General features: G+C 36.7%; 1 protein-coding gene across 4 annotated transcripts in view; it reads left to right on the forward strand.

Moving 5' to 3' along the window:
• LOC125228549 (venom dipeptidyl peptidase 4-like) overlaps window positions 1-27,320 on the forward strand; it is an 87,942-nt gene that overhangs the window by 45,437 nt on the left and 15,185 nt on the right. For 2 of the 4 annotated variants that reach the window (XM_048133157.1, XM_048133158.1), the window contains exons 2-8: window positions 8,452-8,521; window positions 13,564-13,746; window positions 14,450-14,594; window positions 16,506-16,600; window positions 19,020-19,097; window positions 23,310-23,574; window positions 23,912-24,081. In XM_048133157.1, coding sequence (XP_047989114.1) covers window positions 8,471-8,521; window positions 13,564-13,746; window positions 14,450-14,594; window positions 16,506-16,600; window positions 19,020-19,097; window positions 23,310-23,574; window positions 23,912-24,081 — 987 coding nt within the window. In that variant the 5' untranslated portion in view covers window positions 8,452-8,470. Of the gene's footprint in view, window positions 1-8,451; window positions 8,522-9,265; window positions 9,334-10,647; window positions 10,755-13,563; window positions 13,747-14,449; window positions 14,595-16,505; window positions 16,601-19,019; window positions 19,098-23,309; window positions 23,575-23,911; window positions 24,082-27,320 lie in introns of those variants that run through there. The other 2 variants (XM_048133159.1, XM_048133160.1) reach the window with 2 other exon arrangements.

A 27,320-nucleotide genomic window follows, 5' to 3' on the forward strand; every position in this document is an offset into this window, starting at 1 on the left:
TCGCCGATGTCGTCTGCCGGATCGCCGGTTTGACTCGTGGGACTCCCACTTCGTGGTTATTTTGGCCCACAAGTCGTCCGGCATTCGGCAGACATGACCGGCCCAGTCCCATCCTTGTTATATTAAACTTGAATAACTTAGCTGTCCGTGTCACGATTGAGGGTCTTAGGGGGAGAGCCCAAAAACTCGAATCGGGGATCTGGCAGACCCTGTCAGTGATGGCGGAACCGACTGGACTGCTTTTTTAAGGAGTGACCAGACGCTTAGAATAGAGATCAGTGGACACATTGGGGGGAGGCCCTTGCCCAGCAGTGGGTTACAGCAGGCTCCAAATAATAACTTAGATTATGTAAGGGACCCTCTGCCAACAAACTGTCCTGCAGTTTGGCAGAAGATTTAATGTTGTTAAAAAAGGGTTTATTTTGAGAATAAACGATTTTTTTTTCTATAATAATAACTTAGGAATAAAATCTGAAATAATACTTGCATTCCGTAACAAAATAATTGTAGGTAAGTACTATAAATTCATAATACTCGCAATTACATTCACCAATCAATATGTATAGGCATTGTAGGCCCTGAGGAAAGTATAAGTGCGTTTTCACATTATCCGATCCGATATCGGATGTAGGACTGATATTCCATACATTACAGGCGCCATCTTGGATTTTTTTCCATTAAAACTTCCGACATCCGATATCGGATGTAGGAAGGATGTAAAATGTAAGATTTATGCGCTTCCAGGTCTTCATGTATTTAATAGATCATTAAATGATTACTAAAAAAACGATATAAAACGCAAAAATTGCGGATTTAATGCCGATGGCACTCTCCTACAACAGTTTTTGTCCGAGGCACCATGGAACTGCCGATATCAGCAGGACGCTTCCGACATTTTTTGGCATGCCGGACCCCCCGCCAGCTGCGGCCGATAATATTTGTTTGTGTGCGTATATAATGTATGTATACGTTTGTAGTAGTGTGCGTGACAAAAATGGCGTCTATTAAACAGCTGCTAATGATCGAAATTCAAATTAATTGACAATTTCCATTGAAAAAAAAAGGTTGTAATGCATCGGTCCGAATTGCGGATACTAGTTTTTTCATCTTTTTGTAGATATAGTTGAATGTAAAATTATTTATTTTGCCTGACACCCTGAGTATTTTTTATGCTCGTTATTTTAATTTTACAATATAATATTTAGGATATAGTGCTTATATTTAATTATTAAATATAAAACATTTTTTAAATATTTTTTGACACAAAATCATAATTCATTGATTTGGAACAATGCGTTTATCGGATGTAGGATGTCGGTCCGACATCCGATATCGGATCGGATAATGTGAAAACGGCCTAAGGCAAAAGGGAGTGTACTAATGGGTTGGCAACGCGAATGTGATACTCCTTGAGTTGCAGGCATCTATAGGTTACGGTGACCGCTTTCCATCAAGCGGCCCGTAGGCTTGTTTAGCACCGACGTAATATAAAAATAAAACTAAGAAATTTAGCCATGCAAAAAGATCTCGACTGTAATCCCATTGGGGTTAACAGGAAAGGCGGAAGCTACCGTTGAAATGACAGCGCTGTTTCCGGTCTCCGTTCATTCTTACTGAAACTGAAAGGAATAAGACGTATTTTTCATTTTAAAAATGAATCTTTTTTTTATTAATGAGGAAAGGAACTGACTATGCGAGTAATGTAAAAAAACAAACGGCTTTAGGTATTTTCATTTCAGGCATGAGTGAGTACTGCTTGCTAATTTTGCGATTAACTACTGTAGTACGAAAATCAAGTTAATTATGAGTCAAACATAACTTATATGGTTTAGCGCTTGATTTTAAGGGGACAGGGGAAGATTTATTCTTTGTACGAACCTCTTCATTTTCCTCCCTCGATATTCACTTTATAGAAATATTTTATTCACTATTAATAATTACTTTATTCACTATTCTATTATACATGTGATATTTCCAAGCTTTATATTTTCCACGGTGTAATAAGTAATTACAGACAGTCTGGAGCGTACTGGCAACGTAAGAATTTTCTTATGAAAATTTCCAGTAGGTACTTTACGGAATTTATCAATTGATTTTGTTAAAAAATTGTATGAAAAAAGGATGCAAAATGATTTTTCGACTATTTTTTTTGAATTTAAACGTAGAAACGTAGCTATGATTTATATTTAAAGATTTATATACCAAATGGTTTAAAAATGTTTTCCATAAAGGCAATATTAAGGGAAAAATGAGAATAGATAAATATACATAATTATAAATATAATCCTTTATCCTCTTAAAGCTACACGTTTTAGCGTAATTAACGATATCTCACGTAATTAGGCAAATGTGTGTAATTTTAGCATTTATCTCATTTGATGCATTACCAATTGCAATGGCTTCGTAAATGGGTAAACGAACATGACACATTGACTCTGACTCTGATATATTCGCGTGTTGCTTTATTTACATCACAGGTAGCGCTTTAAGACGCTACAGGAGCGAAAATGCTAAAATGCAAAGGAGCCGCCCTTTCAATTTGGGAATTTTAGTTAAATATACTAGTGTTATTAACTAGATTTATCGCAAAAAACCGGCTAAGAGCGTGTCGGGCCACGCTCAGTGTATGGTTCCGTAGTTTCCCGTAGTTTTCTCAAAAACTACTCAACCTATCAAGTTCAAAACAATTTTCCTAGAAAGTCTTTATAAAGTTCTACTTTTGTGATTTTTTATATATTTTTTAAACATATGGTTTAGTTATGGTTTAGTTAGAGAGGGGGGACACACTTTTTTTTCCTTTATTTCGAAGCGAATATTTCCGAAAATATTAGTTGTATCAAAAATGATTTTAGTAAATCCCTATTCATTTTTAAATAGGTAATACCTATCCAACAATATATCGCACATTGGAGATGGAATGAAAAAAAAACAGTCCCCACTTTACATGTAGGGGGGGTACCCTAACAAAATATTTTTTTCCACTTTTTATTTTTGCACTTTATCGGCGTGATTGATATTCATATTGGTACCAAATTTCAGCTTTCTAGTGCTAACGGTCACTGAGATTATCCGCGGACGGTCGGACGGACGGACAGACATGGCGAAACTATAAGGGTTCCTAGTTGACTACGGAACCCTAAAAATTGTCCATTCAGAACGACTCAGTTAAAAGATATTGCGAAAAGAATCTTTAAAATCGAGGTTCCGCTCTCGACTGTTTCCTCCTTCAAAACTTAATCTGCAATCGTAACGAAATTTGAGAATCTGAATAAAAATTAAATAATCTGTGTCGGGCCGTTTAAGAACTTGCGACATGAGAATTCAGTTACAAATCGCCTGGCATATGATATTCGCTCTCCTTCTTTCCTTCATATCTGTGGTCAAACCAAAAAAACACAAAATTTTGTGTCCCAGAGTACTAAAACGATTATATTTATAATGTAAATTATTTTATGATACCGATTGATTCTTCTGATACCCGGTTGATACGAAAAGATAAAAGAGAATAATTATTCCACGATAAAGATAAAATATTATACCTACATATTTATGATAACGTTTGCGATTTAATATAGGTCCTGTACGCCACTTACTGAAGTAAGATACACCATTTTTGTTTCAGTGGTAAGCTGTAGTTGCAAAAAAAGACTTTCCCAAGAAAAATCATTTTTGGCACAATCTTTTATCGCCGACTACACTTTTCTTTCAACAATCATCTCCTGCTCTCCGAAGATTTTCTAAAAACCCCTGATTCGAGGGTAATACGACATTTCACTTTAGAGTTCCTATAGCCACGTTTCTGCTCCATCAATAATATTATTATTGTATAAAATAAGGAAATATCTTAAAATTCCATGTTATATCCATGACACTTCCGGCTGTTATTCTCTCTGAAGCATTTTTCTAATCTTTCTTCTTTAAGGCCGATTCTCATAATATTTGTATTAAAATGCAAGAATAGAGTAATTTCGATTTTTGTGTAGGCTACCGATACAGGCACCACAGAATAATAAAGAATACTATCATGCAATCAAACTTTTGGTTCATTCCATTCGTAATAGCTTAATAGTTAGTAAAGTGATCTGTAGATCTCTAACTTCACGTGATCTGTAGATATAGACAAAAGTCTCTCTCGCACTTCATTATTTGCGGGAGTAAGAAATAACTCAACATGTGATCAGTATCAAATCATTAAATCATAATTGGCCTCCGCCTCGCAGAAATATAGGGCAGATTTTGCGGCAAATATTATTTTCCTTAAGCACTCGATTGGGTTTCTTATTTCTCTGGGGACGGATTTTTGCAATAAAAGCTTAAGATTACGCTGAAGAGGAATCGCTTGCGTTGAACCAAACACGGAAATTGAAAAGAAATACCTAACCACAAATCGGTGAACAATGTTGTTGGTCTCACACCTTACTATTGTTAACATTGTAAATCTCTATTATAACCTTGTGTGTTACTGTTTGTTGTTCCAAATAAATAAAAAAAAAAAAACCCTAGTAGTGGCGGTTGTTGAAAATTTCTGCTAGGCAAAACGGAGCAAAAATAAACCTACCTTTACATTATTAGGTACTTTACTATTAAGGGGCTGACAACACCCAATTGCGTAAAATTGATGTTACTTGCGCAGTTTTTTAAGACAAACGAGTTCGTCATTAAACGGTTCTGTGTCGTTCAATTATGATTAATTGATTACTTAGTTGTCTTTAATTAATATTACAACAGCAAAAATATACATATCTAAAACACTAACGAAACATTTTGCACAAATAATGCATCTTTCTGTAATGTATAATGACTGTATTTATAATCAAGTTTAGATTATTAAGGAATTGAATGGCTTAAATAAAAAATAAATAAAAAAAATCCGCACTTTTCGTCCTTAGCCGCCCGCCCTCTTTTAGTGACATCGCGCTCTCACTTACTCCCATACGATTAGACAGTGTATGCTAGCGTCAAGGCCATTGGGTGCTGTCAGCGTCTTAATCAATTTTAGGCAAGCCTGTGTGAATTGGCTTGTATGGATCAGCCGCTGCTGTAACATAGTGGACCGATTTTCATGAAACATGACTAAAAACTATGCCGAATAATTCATCTTTCAAACAAAAAAAAAACTAAATCTAAATCGGTTCAACCGTTCGGGACTACGACGCCACAAACAGACACACACACAGACAGACAGACAAACAGACAAAGAGATAGACAGACATGTCAAACTTATAACACCCCTTAAATACTTATTAGGAAAGTGTATTATTAATACCTTGACTAATAATACCTAATAGATAGATATTTTCTTTTTAAATTCCGTGGTATTATTATACACGGTGCTCATGAAGGAACAGAATTATTTTAACCACGCATTTCTGATGCCAAAATAAATAAGAAAATGTTATACATCCACAGATGAGGAAATTTTGAGAAAAAAAATGTTCGGATTCTTTTTACTATTTTTTAATGTATGTTTACATAAAAAAGTAAACGACTAAACGTTACTTTTAAACTGGCACTTAAAACAAGTTATAACGTTTTTTTTTCTAAAAACCTCAATTTGAAAAGTTTCACTTTTTGACATATCTATGAATGAGGATATGAGGATAATGCGATTATTCTCCACAATGGCATCAACGCCGTTAAAATTGCCTTTTGTACTGAGTAGGTGAAATCCAGAAAAGTATATACATGACATTTTAGTCTGAAAATGGGATCAGGAATACGCTGCTAAGAGCGCTATGACAAAAAAGGCGATATATTGTAAAATGCACAATATTCATCGATAAAATTGTACACTTTACCCGTATTAAAAGACAGTAAAAGTACTTGTTTCAGTTAGAACATCTTATTAACTTAAAATTAAACAAAAAACATATCTGGAAGAAAAAGCTTATTCAATTAGTAATGATTTTTTGAAATGTATTCCGTTTCCTCATGAACTCATCTATTGTAGAATTCATGTTGTATCCGGCGTGTTATGTACGTGACGTTTTACAAACGAGCAGCTGTCAAACTTGCAGAAATGTCACGTGTCAGGTGCCAGAACCACGAGTTCACCTGTAAACTATTCATGGTTATCGGGCTGCAGTAGTCGAGCAGAGACAGTTATGTGCAACAAACTGCCAGTCTTAATACTTAGGGAAGAGTTGTAACTCCATGCATCAGTAAATGCAAGTTATTTGTAGTGACATCTTGCGTCATTTACGCATCAATCACGCGTCAACTAGCGTAAATTATCTCTGGTCTATTTCAAGAACTGCCTTCTTTAAAAGTCACCAGTCCTTATTCTTAGCTGTCTCTGTTCCGACCTAGATCCATCGGAACCTCAAAACTAGCATGAACTGTTATAATATTTAAAGCTACATCACACCAATGATGCAGTTCCAAGTGCTTACCAAACACATGCAGCTAAATGGAGCCTAAAGCGAGGATAAAACATCGGGCCGTCCCTAAGGGCCCAGCCACGACATTGGTCTAAGCGCGACAGCGGTGAGCGGCGGCCATACATTGAAGCGAGACACAGCGATGGGACTTTTCATTCGCACGTATGGCTGCCGCTCACCGCTGTCGCGCTTAGACCAATGTCGTGGCTGGGCCGTAAGGGACAGCCTGATGTTTTATCATTTATCGCGCGACCATGTTTGCCAGTCTGGACATTTGTATGGGATTTAATTGTTTGACATGCATGCCGCACGCCCCGCTTCGCTGAACGCTCAATAATTATGAGCGTGCACTGAGGCCTTACGGCTCAGCCACGACATTGATATAAACGCGACAGCGGTGAGCGGCAGCCATACATTGGAGTGAGACATAGCGATGGGAGTTTTCATTTGCACGTATGGCTGCCGCTCACCGCTGTCGCGCTTAGACCAATGTCGTGGCTGAGCCGTTACACCTAGACTCGCCCGCTATGAAAAGAGTCAGAATCGCTCGCTATGAGAACACTCACTTCTCAACGTCGTGGCGTTGAATGGCTAATAGAAAATACATGAAACAGTTGAGCTGTCATTGCGGTTTTGAGGCTTTTACTCAATGTTCCGGTTATAATCACTTAGAATAATTTTGTAATGTGAGAAACATACTCATACTTATATATTTATTCATAATAATTCATATTATAATATTATATTTAAAATGTATGTGACATATTATGTCACATACATTTTAAATATAATAATTTTCAAAGTTCATGCGTAACATCTAAAATATCGATTGGCATCAGAAAGACACCATGTGAAAAAAAAATTATACAAATTATATGGGAAAAGTTTTTTGCGATTTGTGACTTTTCTAGCCGGATAGTTTTTTTTGCTCCCATACAAGCTTTTGATCCTGCATAGGAATGGGATCGATTGGCGTCAAAAAAACTTCTCGCACCCTGTATGTTTTTTTCTAAAATATGTAAATGCCATTTTTGATCAATTTGAAATCTAGGGAAGGTCTCCTTAGACCATTTTCGCGTAGGAGCACGGAATCTCATAGCTGCCCACAGATGTCATATATACCATAGATCAAGCAAACGTATCTACTTAGCGTGTCAAATGAACTCAGTGAAATCCACTGAGTTGTCCGTCTTTACTCGCAGCTTGCAGCTTTCGGGCGTCAATTTTTGTAAGTTGATGTCAACCAAAACATAAAAAATGCCTCGTTACGTGATATTCAATTGCAACAACACAAAAATTATGAACAATCAAGAGCCTGAGACATATTTAAAATTACAGGCAAGAATCAACTTCAGTACAAAATTTGACACGCTCGGCCCCTATACAAATATATGAATTTGTTTCTTCTATCTAAATTAAGTTCTGTGTAGCTGCCCTTACTGACCCGCTATCAAAATACAACCTGTATTACACTTCGAAGGTTTCAAATTTCATCGTATCAGACATGTTTGCGGCGTTCGAAGATATATAATTTTTGAAGGTAAATGCAAAACGGTACCTATTATGTACAGTCATCTTCAAAAATATGGTACAAAATGAGTGCCGTAACTGCAAAATATTGTGTCAAATTAATTTTGCAACCTTGGGATAAATGATTGCCGGTATTACTTAGTCTGACTATACCTGCAGTCTGACCAAAATAGTAGAAATTAAAAAGTGGCAACATTGTGGTGTCATCCCTTTCAAATCAATATGTGTGAGAAAACGGGACGTTATAAAGATATAGGTGTTAAAGATTATTTAAATACTTTGGTGTTTACAGATTTATATACATGTATATTATGTTTAGAAATTAGTTTGCAGCTTCTAAATCTGACAGTCAAAATGATCTCTTTTCTAAAAACGTATAGAAATCTATAAATAACAGTGCTGAATTCGGTTTTAAAAATTGTAGATCGGAGTACAACAGTAAAATTATAGAGATAAAAAAAAATAAGACGTCTTTTAGTACCTTAAGGGTTTTTTATATAATAGTTTCCATAATTGTAAATAACTTTATTTTTAATTTCAGGTGACGAAAACATCTCACCATGACTCAAGAAAACAGCAACTCCACGATGGAGATGGGCACCAGTGACCAGGTAAAAACGTTTTATATTTATAATCGTGGCCTTATAACTGCTTTTTAATAAAGTCCACCAAGACTTACGCTGGCTTGTTCCTCGCTTAACGCAATGGCAATCTGGGTCGTGTTTAAGCTCCAACTTCCCGGGTACGTGGCCAAATGCACAAACGCTCACGATAATAATCTCTTTCATAGCTATCTGTCTCTAACGCTCTTGTGTATTGGCGCGACAGAGCCAAACTGCATTTCTGTCGGCGTCTGGTGTCGACGATTGCCATTCGGCTACGCGCCTCTCAGGGACGCTCCGGGCCTTCGGTTCTACGCGGAGCTCGGCCTTCGGCCTTCGCAATATAGTTACTGTAGAGGTGGAAGCGAAGTTGGGGCTTAAACACGACCCAATAGTAATAGTGTCTTGGAAACTCACGTCGCTTACGGCCTCCGGCGGCCATTTATTTATTTCTTTATTTATAAATTCCTTAAAATTAAAACTAACAGACAGGCTTATTAAGTTATTATCAGTTGCAAAAGTGCATGGCGAATTTATAAATGAATTAATTCATAATTTCTCCATGCAATTTTGCAGCTGCTAGTACCTACTGTACTTTGTTTACGCTAATACAGATCTTATCATTTACTCTTATATCTCATCTTATCTTCCATATACTTTGACAGCATTCAAAATAATCGCAATTACAATCAAGGGCAACATCTGTCACAAAGGGACAACGATATATCAGTTCAGATAAGCACACCTTGACACTATACGTGGTCCATGTTTTATTATATTGTGAGATGATATTTCTTATTTTGAGTGCACTCTTTGGTTCGGTAAGAAACGGATCTAATAAAACAAAACTTATAAAATCCATGTTATAGTCATACTGTGTGAAGTCTTATAAGGGTGATATTAAATCAAACATAACATTATTAGTGTTATCATTATAATTAAAACTTCATTATTTCAAAATTTTTAAAATTTCATTATTGTAAAAATATTGAAACCCCATAACAACTAGGATCATTGTATGATTTGCAACAATAAGAAGTTTTTGTACCTATTTATGAACATTTTTTTCCTTACGCGGAACTATATACACTGGGTACTTTTTGCACTACATGTCACACGAATGTCACTTCTATCTCAAGGCAATAAGCGTGATATAGTTTGTTGATCTCATTAAAACTGGTTTGGCGTATTGTCATAGACAACTAAAATAAAGAGGGGTGTTTGTACTCCACACAGTGTTACATACAACTAGTTTTATTATTGTTGTAGGTAGATGGTGCTGTTTATATTTTTCATACTATTAGAAAAAAGCTCGCAAACAGGTTGATTCCGTTACGGGGCGGATATTGTATTAAAAAAACCGAGTGTTATTCTTAAGTTCTACACATTTTGACGAACATTAACTATATGTACCTAACAGGTAACTCTTGAGGAATCTTTTCGCTTAATCATAATAGCAATATTGTAAATTATCTACATACCAGTAGCTTAGTAATATTAGCTTTAGAATTTAATATACCTATTTTTTTATTTTATGATCTCGTTCCTAGATTCATACTCCTTAATTGTCATTTTGTATCAGAATGATAATATTATATATTAAAACAATTGTTTAAGATGTAATACATAAATGTGATGGAAAACTCGGCTCATTGAACTTTTGGTGAATGTCTTGTCGTTATGTGAGTTTTCAAAGGTGGGATAACTTGTGTAGGTAGAGTTATGTCCTTGAAAAATTAAAATTTTGAAGAACTCCCCCACATAGAGGACCGATTTTTTCATGAAACATTGCTACTCACACCGACTAACTCAGCTTTCAAACAAAAAATAAAACTAAATCTAAATCGGTTCATCCGTTCGGGAGCTACAATGCCACAGACAGACACACACACACAGATAGACAGACAGACAGACAGACAGACAGACAGACAAGACAAACTTATAACACCCCGTCGTTTTTGCGTCGGGGGTTAAAAATCCAAGAAAATTAGAATAGAAAACATTCTCGCAAGGGCCACACACTTAAAACTCTACACTCACTTGTCTCTGCTACTACACAGAAGATAACCTTTCACAGATAACCCTGAAACTACTACTTGTGCGAACTGATTTGTAAGATACCAGTCATTGAGTCGCGTGAGACCATTTTAAGTGGTCGAGTGTAGTGCGTGTTGTTCTTATTATGTGTGGAGGAAAATGAAGTAGTGATTTAGTGTGTGGAAATTCGTGTGCGTCAAAAAGAGTATGTGTATAGACCCTTAGAGTATAATTCGCTTAATGATTTTTTAGGTTATTATACTTAATGATAATTACTGGGAAATAATTTTCATCTCGCGGGTGTCGGAGAAATCGATTGTGGGAAATGGGTTCGATTGTGGTTCCAAAAACTATAGTGGTATGAAATAAATATTTTTCTTCTCAGATCTTCGGTGCTAACATTTCATTATGTTAAAATATCTTAAAGTAAATAGTCACTAAATGTTACTACCTACAAGTTCATAGCCATTGTGAAACGAAGTATTGTTAAAACTAGGTTGGTTGTTTAATATTTTTGTTGTAATTAATGACTTTTGCTTGCCTACTGAAAATAAATACTAACATTGACACAGCCCCAGTTAGCCGTTAAAAAAAACTTTTTAAGTTAATTTTAAAAAGTTAGGGTCGTTTGTGTCACAAAAAGCGAATATTTGGAATGAATTGACGCCAGCGGTATTTCTGGACCGATACGACCCTCAAACCTTCAAGAAAAGAGCGTACACCCATCTTAAAGGCCGGCAACGCACCTCCAACACTTCTGGTGTTTCGGGTGTCAATGAGCGGCAGTGATCGCTTACCATCGGGCGACCTGTCTGCTCGTTTGCCTCCTATCCCAAATAAAAAATATGTCTACACTTTGAAGGAAATGAACATTTATAGGGACACCCCAACCACCTAGAACTATGACTTTTTTACACTTAACCAGGAAAAAATCTAAAAACCAAAATATTAAAATATCTCAATTATTAACGGAACCATCCGTAGATGAGTCCGTCTCGCACTTGGCCGGTTTCATTCTTAGGTTACTCAACTATCTTAGGTTATTAATTATATTATTTACCCATAAACTGTGACTGCAAGATCTCCTGCAAGGTTCCTGGCAACCTGTCACTTCCGTTTCCTTCCAACCCTGTAGGTAAATTATTGCCAAGAGTGGCTCTGAATCTTTAACAGTTTCATGTACTCTGCCTAACCCGTTTGCGACTGTAGTACGAAAAACTAATTGTACTCCATTTTCACAATTTCAGTTATTTTGTCCTTGTTTGTTATTTTAGTTTATTAACAGCAATATGAATCAATTAGAAAGATAGTAAACATAGTTATCATTGAATAGCGTGAGATCATTATTACCTAGCGTACTATTGTTCTGAAACTATTTGTAAGTAGTGAAAAAAAAACAACATTGAAGTTGTGATTATCGCGAAAAATGAAAGCGGTTTACAATGCATCCATTTTTAATCGCTGAAAAAAAAAACTAAATTGTTTCTTTTTTTTTAAACTCACCTAAGTAGGTAATTTTTATTAAACAAAACTTACGCGAGATAAAAAAAAATTGATTAAATAAAGCTTTCTTTTATTTTAATTACTTACGGGACGTAATGTCGAGCAATCGACGAAGCAAAAGCGTAAAATTAAAATTTAAAGCTAGCCGCAAACTTTTAGGTACAGTCTTCGTTTCTATAATGTAAATGTATTTAAATGTAAATAACCGTAATTACGATTTAAGATTTATGTTTAGTCTTGTCCGAGTAGGTACCTGGGCCATTTTTTTTTTCAAACTTGTCCACCCCACTTTTTTTTGGATTTGGAAATTTTTATGTGATTTCTTCTCAGAATCGCGAGGTCTTTCAAACCTATTAAGAGAAGAAAAAAAGTGTCTCAAGTTTTTTTCCCATTCCGTTACAATTATTTCATACATTTTGTATGACGGTAACGGATCGGAAGGTTTGAAAGATGTATGGAAACTTGGGAAAGTAGGGTGGACAACTTTGGAAAAAAAAAATGGCCCACGGTCCGCAACACAAGCCTTCTCGGGCTTACCGTGGGACTCAGTTAATCTGTATAAGAATCAAATCTTGGCACTAAAAAAGGCGCTAAATTTAAATTTTCTATTGCAATTAAGCCCTCGCATCTACTTTTTATTCGCCCTACATTTTTAATCAATTTTTAAGTAAGATTTGTAAGCAAGAGGGCGCTACTAGTCCTTGTATAGATTACTCATATGAGAGATAATTTCGACCTCAGCAACTGTGACCTGGGTGGCCGAGCGGATAAACAGGCATCTGCCGCGATTGCAGAGTACGCTGGTTCGATTCCAGCCTCAGGCACCAGAGGCCTTGGTCACTTTTTCTTTCATATGTGTAATTTATTTCGGTTTTAATTTATAAGGCCTGTTGGCTCACCGATGATCCCGTTAACGTAAAAGGTTTACAAAAAGCGCTTTATGAAGGCAACTGGCCGCTGAGCCCTACATTTTTAAAATTTGTCGCATTATTTCAGTGCGAAGATTTGGTTGACCGTCTATATAATACTAGCTTTTGCCCGCGGCTTCGCGTTAGAAAGAGACAAAAAGTATCCTATGTCACTCTCCATCCCCTCAACTATCTCCACTTAAAAAATCACGACAATTCGTCGCTCCGTTTTGCCGTGCAGGACGAACAAACTGTAATAACCCCTCCTGATCCTGGCAGGGTCGCCATGTAATAACAAAATATGATGTGACTGATGTGGATGGGCAGCGCCACGGGATGAGGTGTAGTCAATGATACCTACACACGAGTAGTAGGTAAAGCGTAAAATAATGAATCTCATTTATTGTATAAAGGTATGCCTATATATACATGTTTGGGTTGTCGCTGACCAAGCAATATGCGTTATGTCGCAGTAAACTATTGTGTTACTGCTAAACACGGAAAGTGGCTAATATGCCATTACAAAACAAACAGACACACACACTTTCCCATTTATAATATTAGTATGGATTTATATGTTTATTTAATTGCTACTTCTCCCAGGTCCTGGTAGCGTCAGCGAAAAAGAAGACAGTAACGTACATCGTCGGCTTCGTAGTCATGGCAGCCGTGGTTGCTGTGGTGGTTACGCTAGTAGTCGTGCTGTCGGGAAATGAGGGGGGGACGTCCCCTGTGACTACGGAAAGTCCCACTACGGTGTCGCCACCGACTACTATAGCGCCTACGGTATTATACCTATTTCACTTCAGTTGAATAAGCTTCGCTTACTAAACCCAATTTTCTCAAACATACAATAAAATATTGTCTTTACGTTACTTATAATGGGAGTATCGCTTTTTTGAGTGCGAGAGGCCTGAAAAGGCACTTCATACTACTTAACAGGTCTAGCAAAGTTATTTTAATTTTTGTCCACATTGTCATTCATACAGTTGGCCCTTGACAAAAAGCAGGTTTTGCATCACGCAGGTCACGTCATACTATACAACTGACAATAAGTCCGTTTTCACATTATACGATCCGATATCGGATGTCGGAAGGATTCCATGGAAAAAATCCAAGATCTACTTCTTCTTTACATCATGTTACCCTCTGCTGGGGTGTAGGGCTCGAATCATAATTATTTATTTCTCCATTTCGTTTGGTGTTTCGGGTGTCCATGGGCGGCGGTGATCGCTTACCATCAGGCGACCTGTCTGCTCGTTTGCCTCCTATCCCATAAAAAAAAAAAAAAAAAATTACTCCGAGCTCCGGTCTTGGGCAGTTTGGGTAACCTCCTCCCACCCCATGCCTGCCACCCTGAGCTCCTGCTGAACCGAACGTATGGGATATCGGACCTACATCCGATATCGGATCGGATAATGTGAAAACGCACTAAGACCGCTAGGAGAACATAAGGAAGCGAAAGTCTATATTGAAACTTGGTTTTCAGGTACAACCGCCAACAGTGGAGCCAACAGAGCCTCCGACGCCGGCGCCGGAGCCCGAGCCGGAGCCCGAAGCAACGCCCATAGACTTGGAAGACGTCATCAGCGGCATGTTCACTGCACCTTCCTTTAATGGCTCTTGGGCTTCAGGTGACCATTTTAAATATACGTCGCATGAGGAAACTGAATAATTTTAACAGCGTACACTGAGAGAAATTTGCATTGTGAATTTAACAAGTTCGACTTGTTGCGGTTTATCCGTTTGAATCAGCCAAACGTATGTTTAAAACAATATGTGTCAGGTTGTTTTTATAAAATCGACTTGTTGATTCAAATATATTGCCGATTCAAATGACAAGTAGCTTGTTGTTTGAACCAAAGAGCACGTAGGCGCTATTTTAACCAAAAAACTTGTTGAACGAACATGAAAACTGGTTGTATTTTCTCTCAGTGTATTCTTCATCATATTAGAAGAGTAAAATGTCATATAAACTTATCTGGATTTCGCCTACTTACAGAGTTATAAGCATTTAAAAAAATAACAATTACTTATTATTTCTCAGAACAAAACGCTATTTTGATGGCGATGATGTCGTTATCGGACATAATCTAACTATCTTCGTTGATAGATGTCAAAAATTAACTAGTAACTCATTCTTATTTCATTAGTAACTCGTTGCCAAAAAAAAAATTAAGAAAAAATTCTAAATTTTTACTTTAAGTGCCAGTTTTACGAAGAACATTTACTTTTTACGTGAAAATACATCCAAAAAAAGAAAAAAAAAATGCAAAAATACATACTTAATAAAGATCAATTCATAGAAACAGTCATGACTTTTAAACGAAAACTTATGTTCGTCACACATATAAATGCCAACATTGATAATAAATGCCAAAAATGAGAAACAAAACAAAATCATCTTAAATATACATAATAAAAAACCTCTATCTAGCTTTATAATTATTTTAGGTTTAGTCATTTTATACGTTTGTTTTATGCTGTTGTTAATAAATAAAAAATTAATACCAATGAAAAAAAAGAAAAACAAAATAAAATCATCTTATTATAATTGTTGTCTAAATATGTGACACCGTTTTTATTTTACCCCGGGAATTACCTAGCATGTGAGGTAATCCATCCATATAAAGTCACAAACACTGATAATTGAGATGAATCACAATGTTTGTAGACAACAGACGACGCGTTAGGAAGGGGATCCCCCTAAAATTACAGTTTTCATTTTTATTTTAATCACAATATCTACACAACTGGCATTCATTTGGCAAGTGGTAGTCAATGTCTAGTATGACAAGTTGGAAAGAGATTTCCGCTTGTAACTTGTAACCACAGATGTCATATATACCATAGATCAAGCAAACGTATCTACTTAGCGTGTCAAATGAACTCAGTGAAATCCACTGAGTTGTCCGTCTTTACTCGCAGCTTGCAGCTTTCGGGCGTCAATTTTTGTAAGTTGAAGTCAACCAAAACATAAAAAATGCCTCGTTACGTGATATTCAATTGCAACAACACAAAAATTATGAACAATCAAGAGCCTGGGACATATTTAAAATTACAGACAAGAATCAACTTCAGTACAAAATTTGACACGCTCGGCCCCTATACAAATATATGAATTTGTTTCTTCTATCTAAATTAAGTTCTGTGCTTGTAACTTTCAGTATTACAAGTTACAATAAAATTTACAAGTGGTAGTCAAAGTATATGACAAATTGGAAAGAGACTTCCGCTTGTAACTTGTAACTTCCATATTACAAGTAACAATTTACAATTGGTAGTCAATGTTTGTCAATGACAGGTTGGGAAGAGACTAAACTTTTCCGCTTGTAACTTTCAGTTTTGACAGATGGACCCCAGGGGCCCGTTTCTCGAAAGGTACAAGCCTTGTATTACAAGTGTGTTTCCATGACAACCCATACGATTTGACAGTTCGCGCACTTGTAATACAAGGCTTGTACCTTTCGAGAAACGGGCCCCAGGTAATTCATGTGAATGCTTTACTGTGGTGTATTTTATTTATTTATTGTTTTTATTTACAGGAAGCGACATAATGTACCGCAACGATAACGGCGACCTAGTACTTTTCGACTTGGACACAGACAGTACTACCATCTTGATCTCAAATACTTCCGAGGTATGTAATAATGTTTGTAAGCTAAATCTGCAGAACTTCGCTCGAAAAATAGACTCAAGCACAGTCATAATCTTAAAGAATGGTCTTTTTAAATATAATAAAGTATTTAATTCGTGACATGACATAATCAAAATTTTTTTTTAATTTCTTAACAAATCAAACATTTATTTTTTAAAATTTCTAAAACTTCTTTCAACCGGGTCGCGAAACGAAAATGTACGAACAACGTAAGTCCTTAATGTCTCTTACCGTTGCCAAGGCAACCAAGACCCCGGATCCCTCGGAAACAGATTAACTGTTCTGTTTAATTAATGAAGTGGTCTATAAGAAATCACGTTTCCTTTCTGTTTGTAATGAAATTGGACTTTAATATAGATAAAAAGGCAATACGATTTTCATGGATTTTCGGACATCGACTCTTCTGTCGCTATTAGAGCTTATTAGGTAAAATGAAAATGAAAAATTATTTTTCAAGTAGGCATATTACGATGCGCATATTATGAACGTCAAATAAAGCTACGCCGGCTCTAACCTCAGCCTCGAGAAGATTTCAGTCCCCCCTCAGTTAGGAGGGGGGTATCCACTATGGAACCTGCAAGAAACTCGGCGGGACACTTCTTTTCAAAACATTACATCTTATAATTAACATGTATTAAATAACAAGATAAAATGCAAAAGTATTCATCAAAAAAAAAATATTAACAGACTAGGTACTTACTCTATGGAAATTAATTACACACCGGTACACTTCATTCATGTACGAAGGCCCCATCGCAAATGAGGTTAGATTATTGAAACAAAAGATAACTAGCCAGACCCGTTTTCGTGGTATTGTGCAGATGTACCTACCTACTTTCGCTGTATTTTAGCTTTATTTGTGGGCAGTTTGCACTGGCACCAATGGATGTCATTTGAAGTGCTCCTAATTAGATAATAAAAACCGGCCAAGAGCGTGTCGGGCCACGCTCAGTGTAGGGTTCCGTAGTTTTCCGTATTTTTCTCAAAAACTACTGAACCTATCAAGTTCAAAACAATTTTCCTAGAAAGTCTTTATAAAATTCTACTTTTGTGATTTTTTTCATATTTTTTAAACATATGGTTCAAAAGTTAGAGGGAACGCACTTTTTTTCCTTTAGGAGCGATTATTTCCGAAAATATTCATATTATCAAAAAACGATCTTGATAAACCTTTATTCATTTTAAAATACCTATCCAACAATATATCACACGTTGGGATTGGAATGAAAAAAAATATCCGCCTCCACTTTACATGTAGGTTTTACCCTAATAAAACATTTTTTTCCATTTTTTATTTTTGCACTTTGTTGGCGTGATTGATATACATATTGGTACCAAATTTCAGCTTTGTAGTGCTAACGGTTACTGAGATTATCCGTGGACGGACGGACAGACAGACAGACAGACAAAGCGAAACTATGAAGGTTCCTAGTTGACCACGGAACCCTAAAAAAGGCAAAACTTATAAGCCTTTTTGTTAAGTTTCAAGTACGCTCGGACCTTCGTATTTGAAATGGAATACTTACTCCATTGTAGTTCCATAGTAATTTTTCGCTAATGATATTACCGTAAGTGTTACGTACCGCGTATACGCTGCAATAGATGACGGCCAATGATGACGGTACTCATTTTTTTTACAATAGTGATTTTATAATAATGTTTTTATATTAAAGGAAAAAATGGAAAAATTTACGCTTCCGGCGGGACTTGAACCCGCATCATTTGCAATCCGTGCAAGGCTCTTAACCAATTGAGCTACGGAAGCCACGCCGGACATCGCAAATCTTTCCATGCCTTTCCTTATGTACACACGTCTTGGGGTGACGTCTAGCGCCATCTACCGACAGACTATTACATCTTGTAACGGCACTGGAGTCTCAAGTTATATTGAGAATTCACCAGTAACAATGTGCTAACCCATACTAAATTTATTTTTAACAAGCAGAAACGTCTGCTAACGATTCTAAACATTTTTATATTAAAGGAAAAAATGGAAAAATTTTTAGAATCGTTAGCAGACGTTTCTGCTTGTTAAAAATAAATTTATAATAATGTATTGTAAATCAGCAATTCCCGTCTTGTACATTTGGATCACGTCTCCGATTTGGATAAAAATTGGTAGGCTGATAGAGTCCACGATGCTGAGCAAGATCCACTAGGTTTCCCAAAATGTCGTAGGTTCATTGTATGAAACTTTCCTTTTTTGTTACCGAATATGTATAGAAATCTGGTAACAAAAAACGAAGGTTTTATACAAACTACATAGGAAAGTTTCATACAATGAACCTACGACATTTTGGGAAACCTAGTGGATGTTGCTCAGCATCATGGACTCTATCAGCCTACCAATTTTTATCCAAATATAACAAACTTAACGGGAATTGCACAAATATTGTTGCAGGTGTTACAGCAGTCGACCCGTTTCACCGAGCTGTCACCAGATGGCTCGCAAGTGGTGTTAGCGCACAGCGTAGTGCCCGTAAGTATTTGTATTGTACCGAGTTGTGTAGAGTTGTACATACTGGCGGAACGCATGTGGGTACTCAGACAGCGATAAATTTAATATACAATTACAAACACTTTCCTATGTAAAGTACATAGAAAACGTCCGCGACTCAGGAAACAATATCTGTGGTCATCACACAAATAAATGCTCTTACCGGGATTCGAACCCAGGAGCGTCAGCTTAGGCAGGGTCATATTATACAAATATACAGGATACAGGTGTGGAAAGATAAGTCGGGTCCTGGAAAGAAACTACTTTAAATCCTTAATCTGGCTCATTTTACTTAAGGGGGACAATCCTTTTTTGTTTATCAAAATAAAATAAAAAAATCTAAAACAGACTTCCTAGGCACATGTCTGTGTCCAAACATAAGGGTTAAAGGTATAGCATATTTGACCCAAACCTCACGTCTTGAGTTCACATTGCAACCTCAAGTCTGGTGTCCTTATTTTTTTATTTTTTTTACAAATAACAACCCTGACACTGAGTGAATAATCAATATAACAAAAACCAATTAATATCTAGGTCGCGCCTTAAGTGCACTTTATTTTCTGACGGCCTAGCCAAAATGACAATCGTTGACGCCAGACGCCGATCGAAACGCAGTGTGGTTCACTTTTATGAAATGTGATATTTTTGAAAAAAAAAAAAGTCATTTCTACTCAGAATTACCAGCTTTTTAAATTCAAGTAGTTAAAAAAATTGTCCCATACGATTTTTTCTTATTTTGTTACCATTTTCCGTATGTGTTGTATTGGGTAACAAAAGACGAAAGTAACAAAAATGTATGGAAATTCTGGGACACTTTTTGTCTCCCAGTGAAATTGAAAGTACTCGTGATTCTGAGTACAATTGACCCAAAATTCCCTAAAACAATCAAAATAAAAAAATGGCAAAAAAAAAATGCTCAGCGTTACGATAACGATATTTTCGTAAGCGTTTGTGCATTTGGCTACGTACCCTGAAACTCTATTAGTTACGAGGCACGGCTTCGCTAGCAATTATTGAGAAAACGAAATTGAATAGAGTTAGAGACATTATGTTAATAAGGACTGACAAGACACTTTAAGCACAGCTGCGTATCATGCTGCCAATTTTATCACTTATCCACGTGGATAGGACATCTGTCACTCTCACACTGACATACTTGCTAAAGCGTGATGGATGCTTTATCCACGTGGATAAGTGATAAAATTGGCAGCATGATACGCCGGCAGATTAATAATAACCCCCTTACCTATTCATAAACGTACGTAAGTTCGTTTGTCCCTTTCTATCACACCAATACGTCGGAGAAAGGGACAAACGAACTTTATCGGCTTGATAACTTTAGAGTACTTACGCACGTTGTGACTTATAACCATCAAAATATATTTTTTTACCATTTTTACCTTACTCGTACTAGTATGAAACGAATGCAAGCATGCGCGGATCTACCTTCGTGCCCAGGGGGGGGGGGGAGGGGCACGTGGTCTATGTGTATGGCCATTATTACCCCCATGACCCCTCCCCTAGATCCCCGCATGAATGCAAGTGAATAATAAAATGACGGAAGAGGAAGATACGCTTAGCTGACCCCAAATGACTGAGATCGCTTTAAAATATTTAAATATCAACTTCAAATATCTCGTCCTTTTCTCTTATTCCTGTTTCTGTTCTTGTCTCATCTGATGGTACAAGTTTTACATGCAGGGTGGCCCAAAATTACGGTGATAAAGAATAGTGAAAGGTTGAAACAAACCAAACTATCGAAGTTATACCGAAAATATTTTTGGGACCTATATATATTCTATATTTCTACATTCATCATGGATATTGGATGTTTCGACAGCATTCTTGTCCATTTCGCAAGGTTTGCAATGTAGACCAATTGTGTAACATTTTTTTCCAGATTAATAACTTTCACACAACACAAGACCCACAGCACAACCTTCTGAGTATCCACAACACAAGCCTTCTTGAGCTTACCGTGGGCCTCAGTCAATCTGTGTAAGATCTTGTGTCTTATAATATTTATATACTGACGACCGGTCTGGCGCAGTCGGTAGTGACCCTGCCTGCTACGCCGCGGTCCCGGGTTCGAATCCCAGTAAGGGCATTTATTTGTGTGTTGAGCACAGATATTTGTTCCTGAGTCATGGATGTTTTCTATGTATATAAGTATTTATATATTATATATATCGTTGTCTGAGTACCCACAACACAAGCCTTCTTGAGCTTACCGTGGGCCTCAGTCAATCTGTGTAAGAATGTCCTATAATATTTATTTATTTATTTATTATTTATTTATTATTTATTTATTATTTATTTATTATTTATTTATTATTTATTTATTATTTATTTATTATTTATTTATTATTTATTTATTATTTATTTATTATTTATTTATTATTTATTTATTTATTTATTTCATAACCTTGATACGTTTCAGCCAGTAGTAACGTAAATTTACCTAACTCAAAACTATAAACTATAGTTTGTAATCGATCTTAAAACCCTGTCCCGTTTATTGATTACTAAAATTAGGACTTTTTTTAAAAGCTATACGTGCAATAAGTTAGATGAAAGTCATACTAGAGGTGCAGCGGCGTATCGTTAATTTTTTGTTCTAAAATTTGCGTAAGTAAATTGGCCATATGTCTGAAAAAATGACTCGTCTTTGACGAAATTGAGCTAGTTGGTATGAATACAATGTTTGTATTGTGTAATTATTTGGTGTTTGTTCAAGAGGAATTCAAGGTTTCGTGAACAAGTAAAATGTGTATTTATGAATAAATTGGATGTTTTGTTTAATACCTAAATGAAAAAAGTTATATAATATATTTTGTTATTATAGACTCCATAGCTACATAATCTAACCACAATATTAAAATTAAACTTACTCAAAGGTTAACTGGAAGAAATCCCTCAAAGGGTTAAGTTCGCCTTAGTACTGTTCTTTACTGTAATTACTGTGTTTTTTGTTAATTGTACAATAAAGAGTTTACTACTAGGTCATCATCATCAATCATTTAAGAGTTGGACTCTTGTCGGTGGAGCAACTTCCATGCGTGCCGGTCTTCTGCCTTCCTTTTGACTTCCTGATACGACACAACGTTGATTTTTTCCTTTATTTGGGTCATATACGCTCTCCTTGGTCTCCCCCTTTGCCTTCTTGCCTCAATTCTTCCTTCTATTATGTTTTTAATGAATTCGTCGTGTCGTATCAGGTGCCAGAGCATTTTCCCTCTTCTGTTATCTATAGTTCTCAGCAAACTTCTTTTTTCTCCTATTATATTTAAAACCTCTTCGTTAGTTTTCATTTGAGTCCAACTGATCTTTACTACTAGGTACTACTACCTACTAAAATTTTGAAAAACCCCCGACCGCGACATGATGGACCGATTTTCATGAAACATGGCTAAGAACACTCCCGACTAACTCAGCTTTCAAACAAAAAAAAACTAAATCAAAATCGGTTCATTCTGTTCGGGAGCTACGATGCCACAGACAGACACACACACACACACAGACAGACAGACAAACAAACAAACAGACAAACAGACAGACAGACAGACAGACAGACACACAGACAGACAGACATTATGTCTGTCTAGACACGTCAAACCTATAACACCCCGTCGTTTTTGCGTCGGCGGTTAAAAATACGTGCCTACTTTACTTTCGTCAATCTCTTCGGGTTATGAAAATTCCCAGTCCAATGTGCGTAGCCGAATGCTGTGCATAAACGCTCACGATAATATCTCTTTTCATTAGACTTATATTGACCGGGATATAGACCGTGATTACCTTTTTCACTGTGAGTGTAGTGTGTTTGGACAGACCATCGAGTGTGAACGCGACCAGTGGTAACGTAGAAAGTGAACGTAGCCGACGCGCGCGAAGGAGGGTAGATCGCGCGCTGTCTATACAACTTTAACATCCACCCGCCTTCGTCAGTTTTCCGTGATCATGATGCATGCAACTGCGTCGAAATATCGGGAGCTCGACAAAAATCAAAAAGGTAATCACGGTCTATATCCCGGTCAATATAAGTTTAATGAAAATAACCGTGAATCATTCAAAACTCTTAATATCTCTTTTGTCGCTATCTGTCTCTATCGCTCTTGCGTATTGGCGCGACAGAGCCAGACTACATATCTGCGGCAATAAGAAATCTCTCAAATATCTAATTTTAAATTCAAGGTGTACCGCTACAGTTACCTCGCTCGCTACTCCGCCTTCGACGTCAACACCGGAGAGACGAAAGACATCCTTCCCCCCACCGTCGCTCGCAGCACCGACGGTTTCCTCCAGAACTTCGTCTGGGGACCTTCTGGGACGTCCTTAGCCTTCGTGTATACGAACAATATATACTATCAGGCTTCTCTGAGCCAGGAGCCAGTGCAGATCACCACGACTGGCCAGTTGTATGTCATTTATAATGGCATTCCGGATTGGGTTTATGAAGGTAAGTCTCTGAATGTGTCCTCCATCTCGTTTCCTCCAAAGGCCTGTGATGATCGTGCGTCCCTGACAATTTATAACAAAACAACTGATTGTTTATGATCAGAGACTGGCATTCTCACTTTACGAGACTGGCATACTTGTCATAATAACTTCTCATTCATCGACTCCCGATAAACATATACATGTTTATCGGGCCCATTTTGATGGTGAACTCTCATGAGTTGCAATGTACTGTGGTATTCGATAGGTGTGCTAAAATGCGTTAATTGCATGTAACCTCAACAGTCTGAATAAAAATAAAATAATTTGGTGTGAAACATCTACTTCATCAATTTCAGAGGAAGTGTTCGGCTCCAACAACGCAATGTGGTTCTCAGCCGATGGCGAACACCTGGCGTACGTCACATTCGACGACACGAATGTTCGCGTCATGCGTGTACCCCACTACGGTGTACCCGGGTCTGTGGACTATCAGTACACGCAGCATCATGAGATTAGGTACCCTAAGGTAAGATTTTTGACTACCAGTACCGACAAGTAAATATAGAATTGAGATCCGGTATGCCGCTTTTTTAGGATTGATGCAGAACGCTAGTGAAGAATGAGGGCTCACTTGGTGTACCAAGTGAGACGTAGGTGTGGTCTTTCAAAATCCAAATATACCTACCAATGAACTATCACGTGAACATGACAGATAGATAAATAAGTAATTTTATTAGGTAAACAAAGCTCTATTAAAGTTTTAAAAGTTCTAAAAAAAAATCCACAGCACAGGCTTCGTCAAATATAGTATCTATGTCAATTTTATTTGTATCTCCAACACAACAACATACACGTAGTTATTACGGATGAATGTGGAATGCCGAAGAAAAGCTATCCACCAGGTGTCGGACTGCGTGACGAATGATGAGATGACATCCGATAGAGAGATGGAAGATTAACCTAACCACAAAATTAAAATTTTGAAAAAACCCCCGACCGCGACATAGTAGGCCGATTTTCATGAATCATGGCTAAGAACACTCCCGACTGACTCAGCTTTCAGGCAAAAAAGAACTAAATCTAAATTGATTCATCCGTTCGGGAGCTACGATGCCACATACAGACACACACATAGACAGACAAACAGACAGACACGTCAAACTTATAGCACCCCGTTGTTTTTGCGTCGGGATGCTGCGCCGACTCCAAGTAATAATAATAACAGACTGACAAAAGGCCATGGCGAACGCTTTAAAGTGACCATTAATCTACCCACGAGCTTGTAGTAAAGTCTTAAATTCTAAATGCCTGTCCTCAGCAAGTTCCGTTCACATCAGCCGTATAATGTACAGTATGTGTATAATGTGGACCAGTCGCGACCCAGTAAACTTCGCGACAGGATTGCGACAGCCATTCACAGGTGTTTTAAGGAGAAGTTTCTTATTATTTAAATAACCTTGTAAAAGTAATTGCCTAAAAAACTAGACTATTCGAAAAAATTACCCCGCCACCCTTTATATGAAAAGAAGTCCGTGATGTTCATCGCGTTTTTATAATGAAAGATCACCACGGATAATTCAGAACGGTGGGTTACAGGATAAAACAAATTGGTTTAAAGTAATCAACTCGCAGACTTCATAATTATGTTTTTTGTAATTTAGATCGATATATTTGAAATATATTACGAATCCATACCATACTAATATTATAAATGGGAAAGTGCGTGTGTCTGTTTGTGTGTCCGTCTTTCACGGCAAAATGGAGCGACGAATTCACGTGATTTTTTAAGTGGAGATAGTTGATGGGATGGAGAGTGACATAGGCTATTACTTTTTTTTTTTACTTTTTACGGACCAACAATCCCTAATAATGTTCTCTTTGTACGTAAACTGTTAAATTTATTTAGTTAAAATTTGGTATAGATAGATAGTCTGTTGTCAGTCTGTCTTGATAGTGAAGAGTCGTGAAATGTATGGGGTCCAATACATTCCACGACTCTTCACTTTCCGAAGATACTCTATAATTTTAGTACGGAAAGAGCATAGAATAGTTTTTATAAGCGTATGCAGAAAAGTCACTGGTAGGAATTAAACTACTCAAAATTTTAATATACACCGAGACAAAATCACACTTTACGAAGTACTTAAGTAACTAATGGTCGCACAACATTGCGCACTGCAGTGTTATTAAACTCAACAAAAACAACTATTGCATAAAAAGATAAAATAAATGGTCTGAGATGAACCTGGGTCCATTGGCACAGTTCGTTATGATAATGAAACGTTCACCTTAATTCGAGCCAGAGACCAGAATATAATAAAGATTGCAAAGCTATACTTAAGAATCACAAGATGAATACGTAAAACACCTCACTAGATAAAATTAAAAAAGAAAATACTACCTTTTTATTGTGAATAATCAAAATTTTAACATTGACAAAAATATGTGATCGCGACAAAAAATCCCTAACAAATATTTTGTTTTTGTGTTGTGATAATAATTCATTAATCGTTAGGAATGATTTGGACAACTTCCCAAAACGAAACGAAAACGGGTTGTGAAATCAAGGGAAAAAGAATTTGGCAAGCAGTGAAACACTGTACTTTAAGGTACCGTACCTACTTAAAAAAAAGTAAACAATAAATTTGTCATTTTCGGGTAGTTACAATTTTAGCCGGTTAACTAAGTACAAAACTAAGTGGATCTGTCCCTGATCTTAACCTTCTTATTTGGTTATTTCTTATTTTTTCATTTACCTACACGTACCTTCTTATTCGGTCGTGTAATCTTTTCATTTACTCTTAAAACAAGTGGCTTAAGAAGACTTTTAAGGGTAAATTTGGTTTACATTTAAATACGAGAAGGGATTAAGAAAAATATATTTGGGATTATGATAAGAATACCATATATCTACTTGTATGTGATGGAGACATCATTGGTACGGCGATTAACAGTCTAGGTGTTCTATTAACTAGTCTGTATCTCGAGCATGGCGCTAACTGCCAGTGAAAGTGGTCCGCTAACCGGTTTGTTTGGCACGGTTCCCGTGTACGGAATTAATTTAATTTGAGAACAAAATACTTACGGATAATTTGGTCGTAATTCGTAATGATACAAATTATAATACAAGCTACCTACCTATAGTATGTATCTTTAGATATTTAAATAAATGTAAGCAAAACAGTTGTCGAGGATAAATTAAAACTTACACAAACAAATATAACCTAACCGCAAAATTTAAAATTAAAAAAAAACTCCGACCGCGACATAATAGACCGATTTTCATGAAACATGGCTAAGAACACTCCCACTCAGCTTTCAGACAAAGAAAACTAAATCCAAATCGGTTTATCCGTTCGGGAGCTACGATGCCACAGACACAGACAGCCAGACAAACAGACAGAGACAGATAGACAATACCCCGTCGTTTATGCGTCGGGGGTTAAAAAGGTTGGCCAGGTCGCTCAGTGACAGATTCGCATGGTTTTTGTATTGGGTTGAATCTTGTAACTACCCGAAAATGTACAAATATGTTGTTTGCGTTTTTTTAATAGATACTTAAAAGTACAGAGTATACTCTCTGAGCTCTGCTTCGTAAACGTGCTAAAATATCTCTAGAAGACAACATTCGAACGAAAGCACTTTTGGCAAAGCTGACACACCTTCGTTAACGCTCGGTCAATCAATATAGTGCCACAAATTTCTCGAACCTAAGATGGCAAAAAAACTGCAAATAAAAGATGTATGACAAGCTAGTTTGTCAGC

Source organism: Leguminivora glycinivorella, chromosome 8 (genome assembly GCF_023078275.1).
Source record: "Leguminivora glycinivorella isolate SPB_JAAS2020 chromosome 8, LegGlyc_1.1, whole genome shotgun sequence".
Classification (NCBI taxonomy): Eukaryota; Metazoa; Arthropoda; class Insecta; order Lepidoptera; family Tortricidae; genus Leguminivora; species Leguminivora glycinivorella.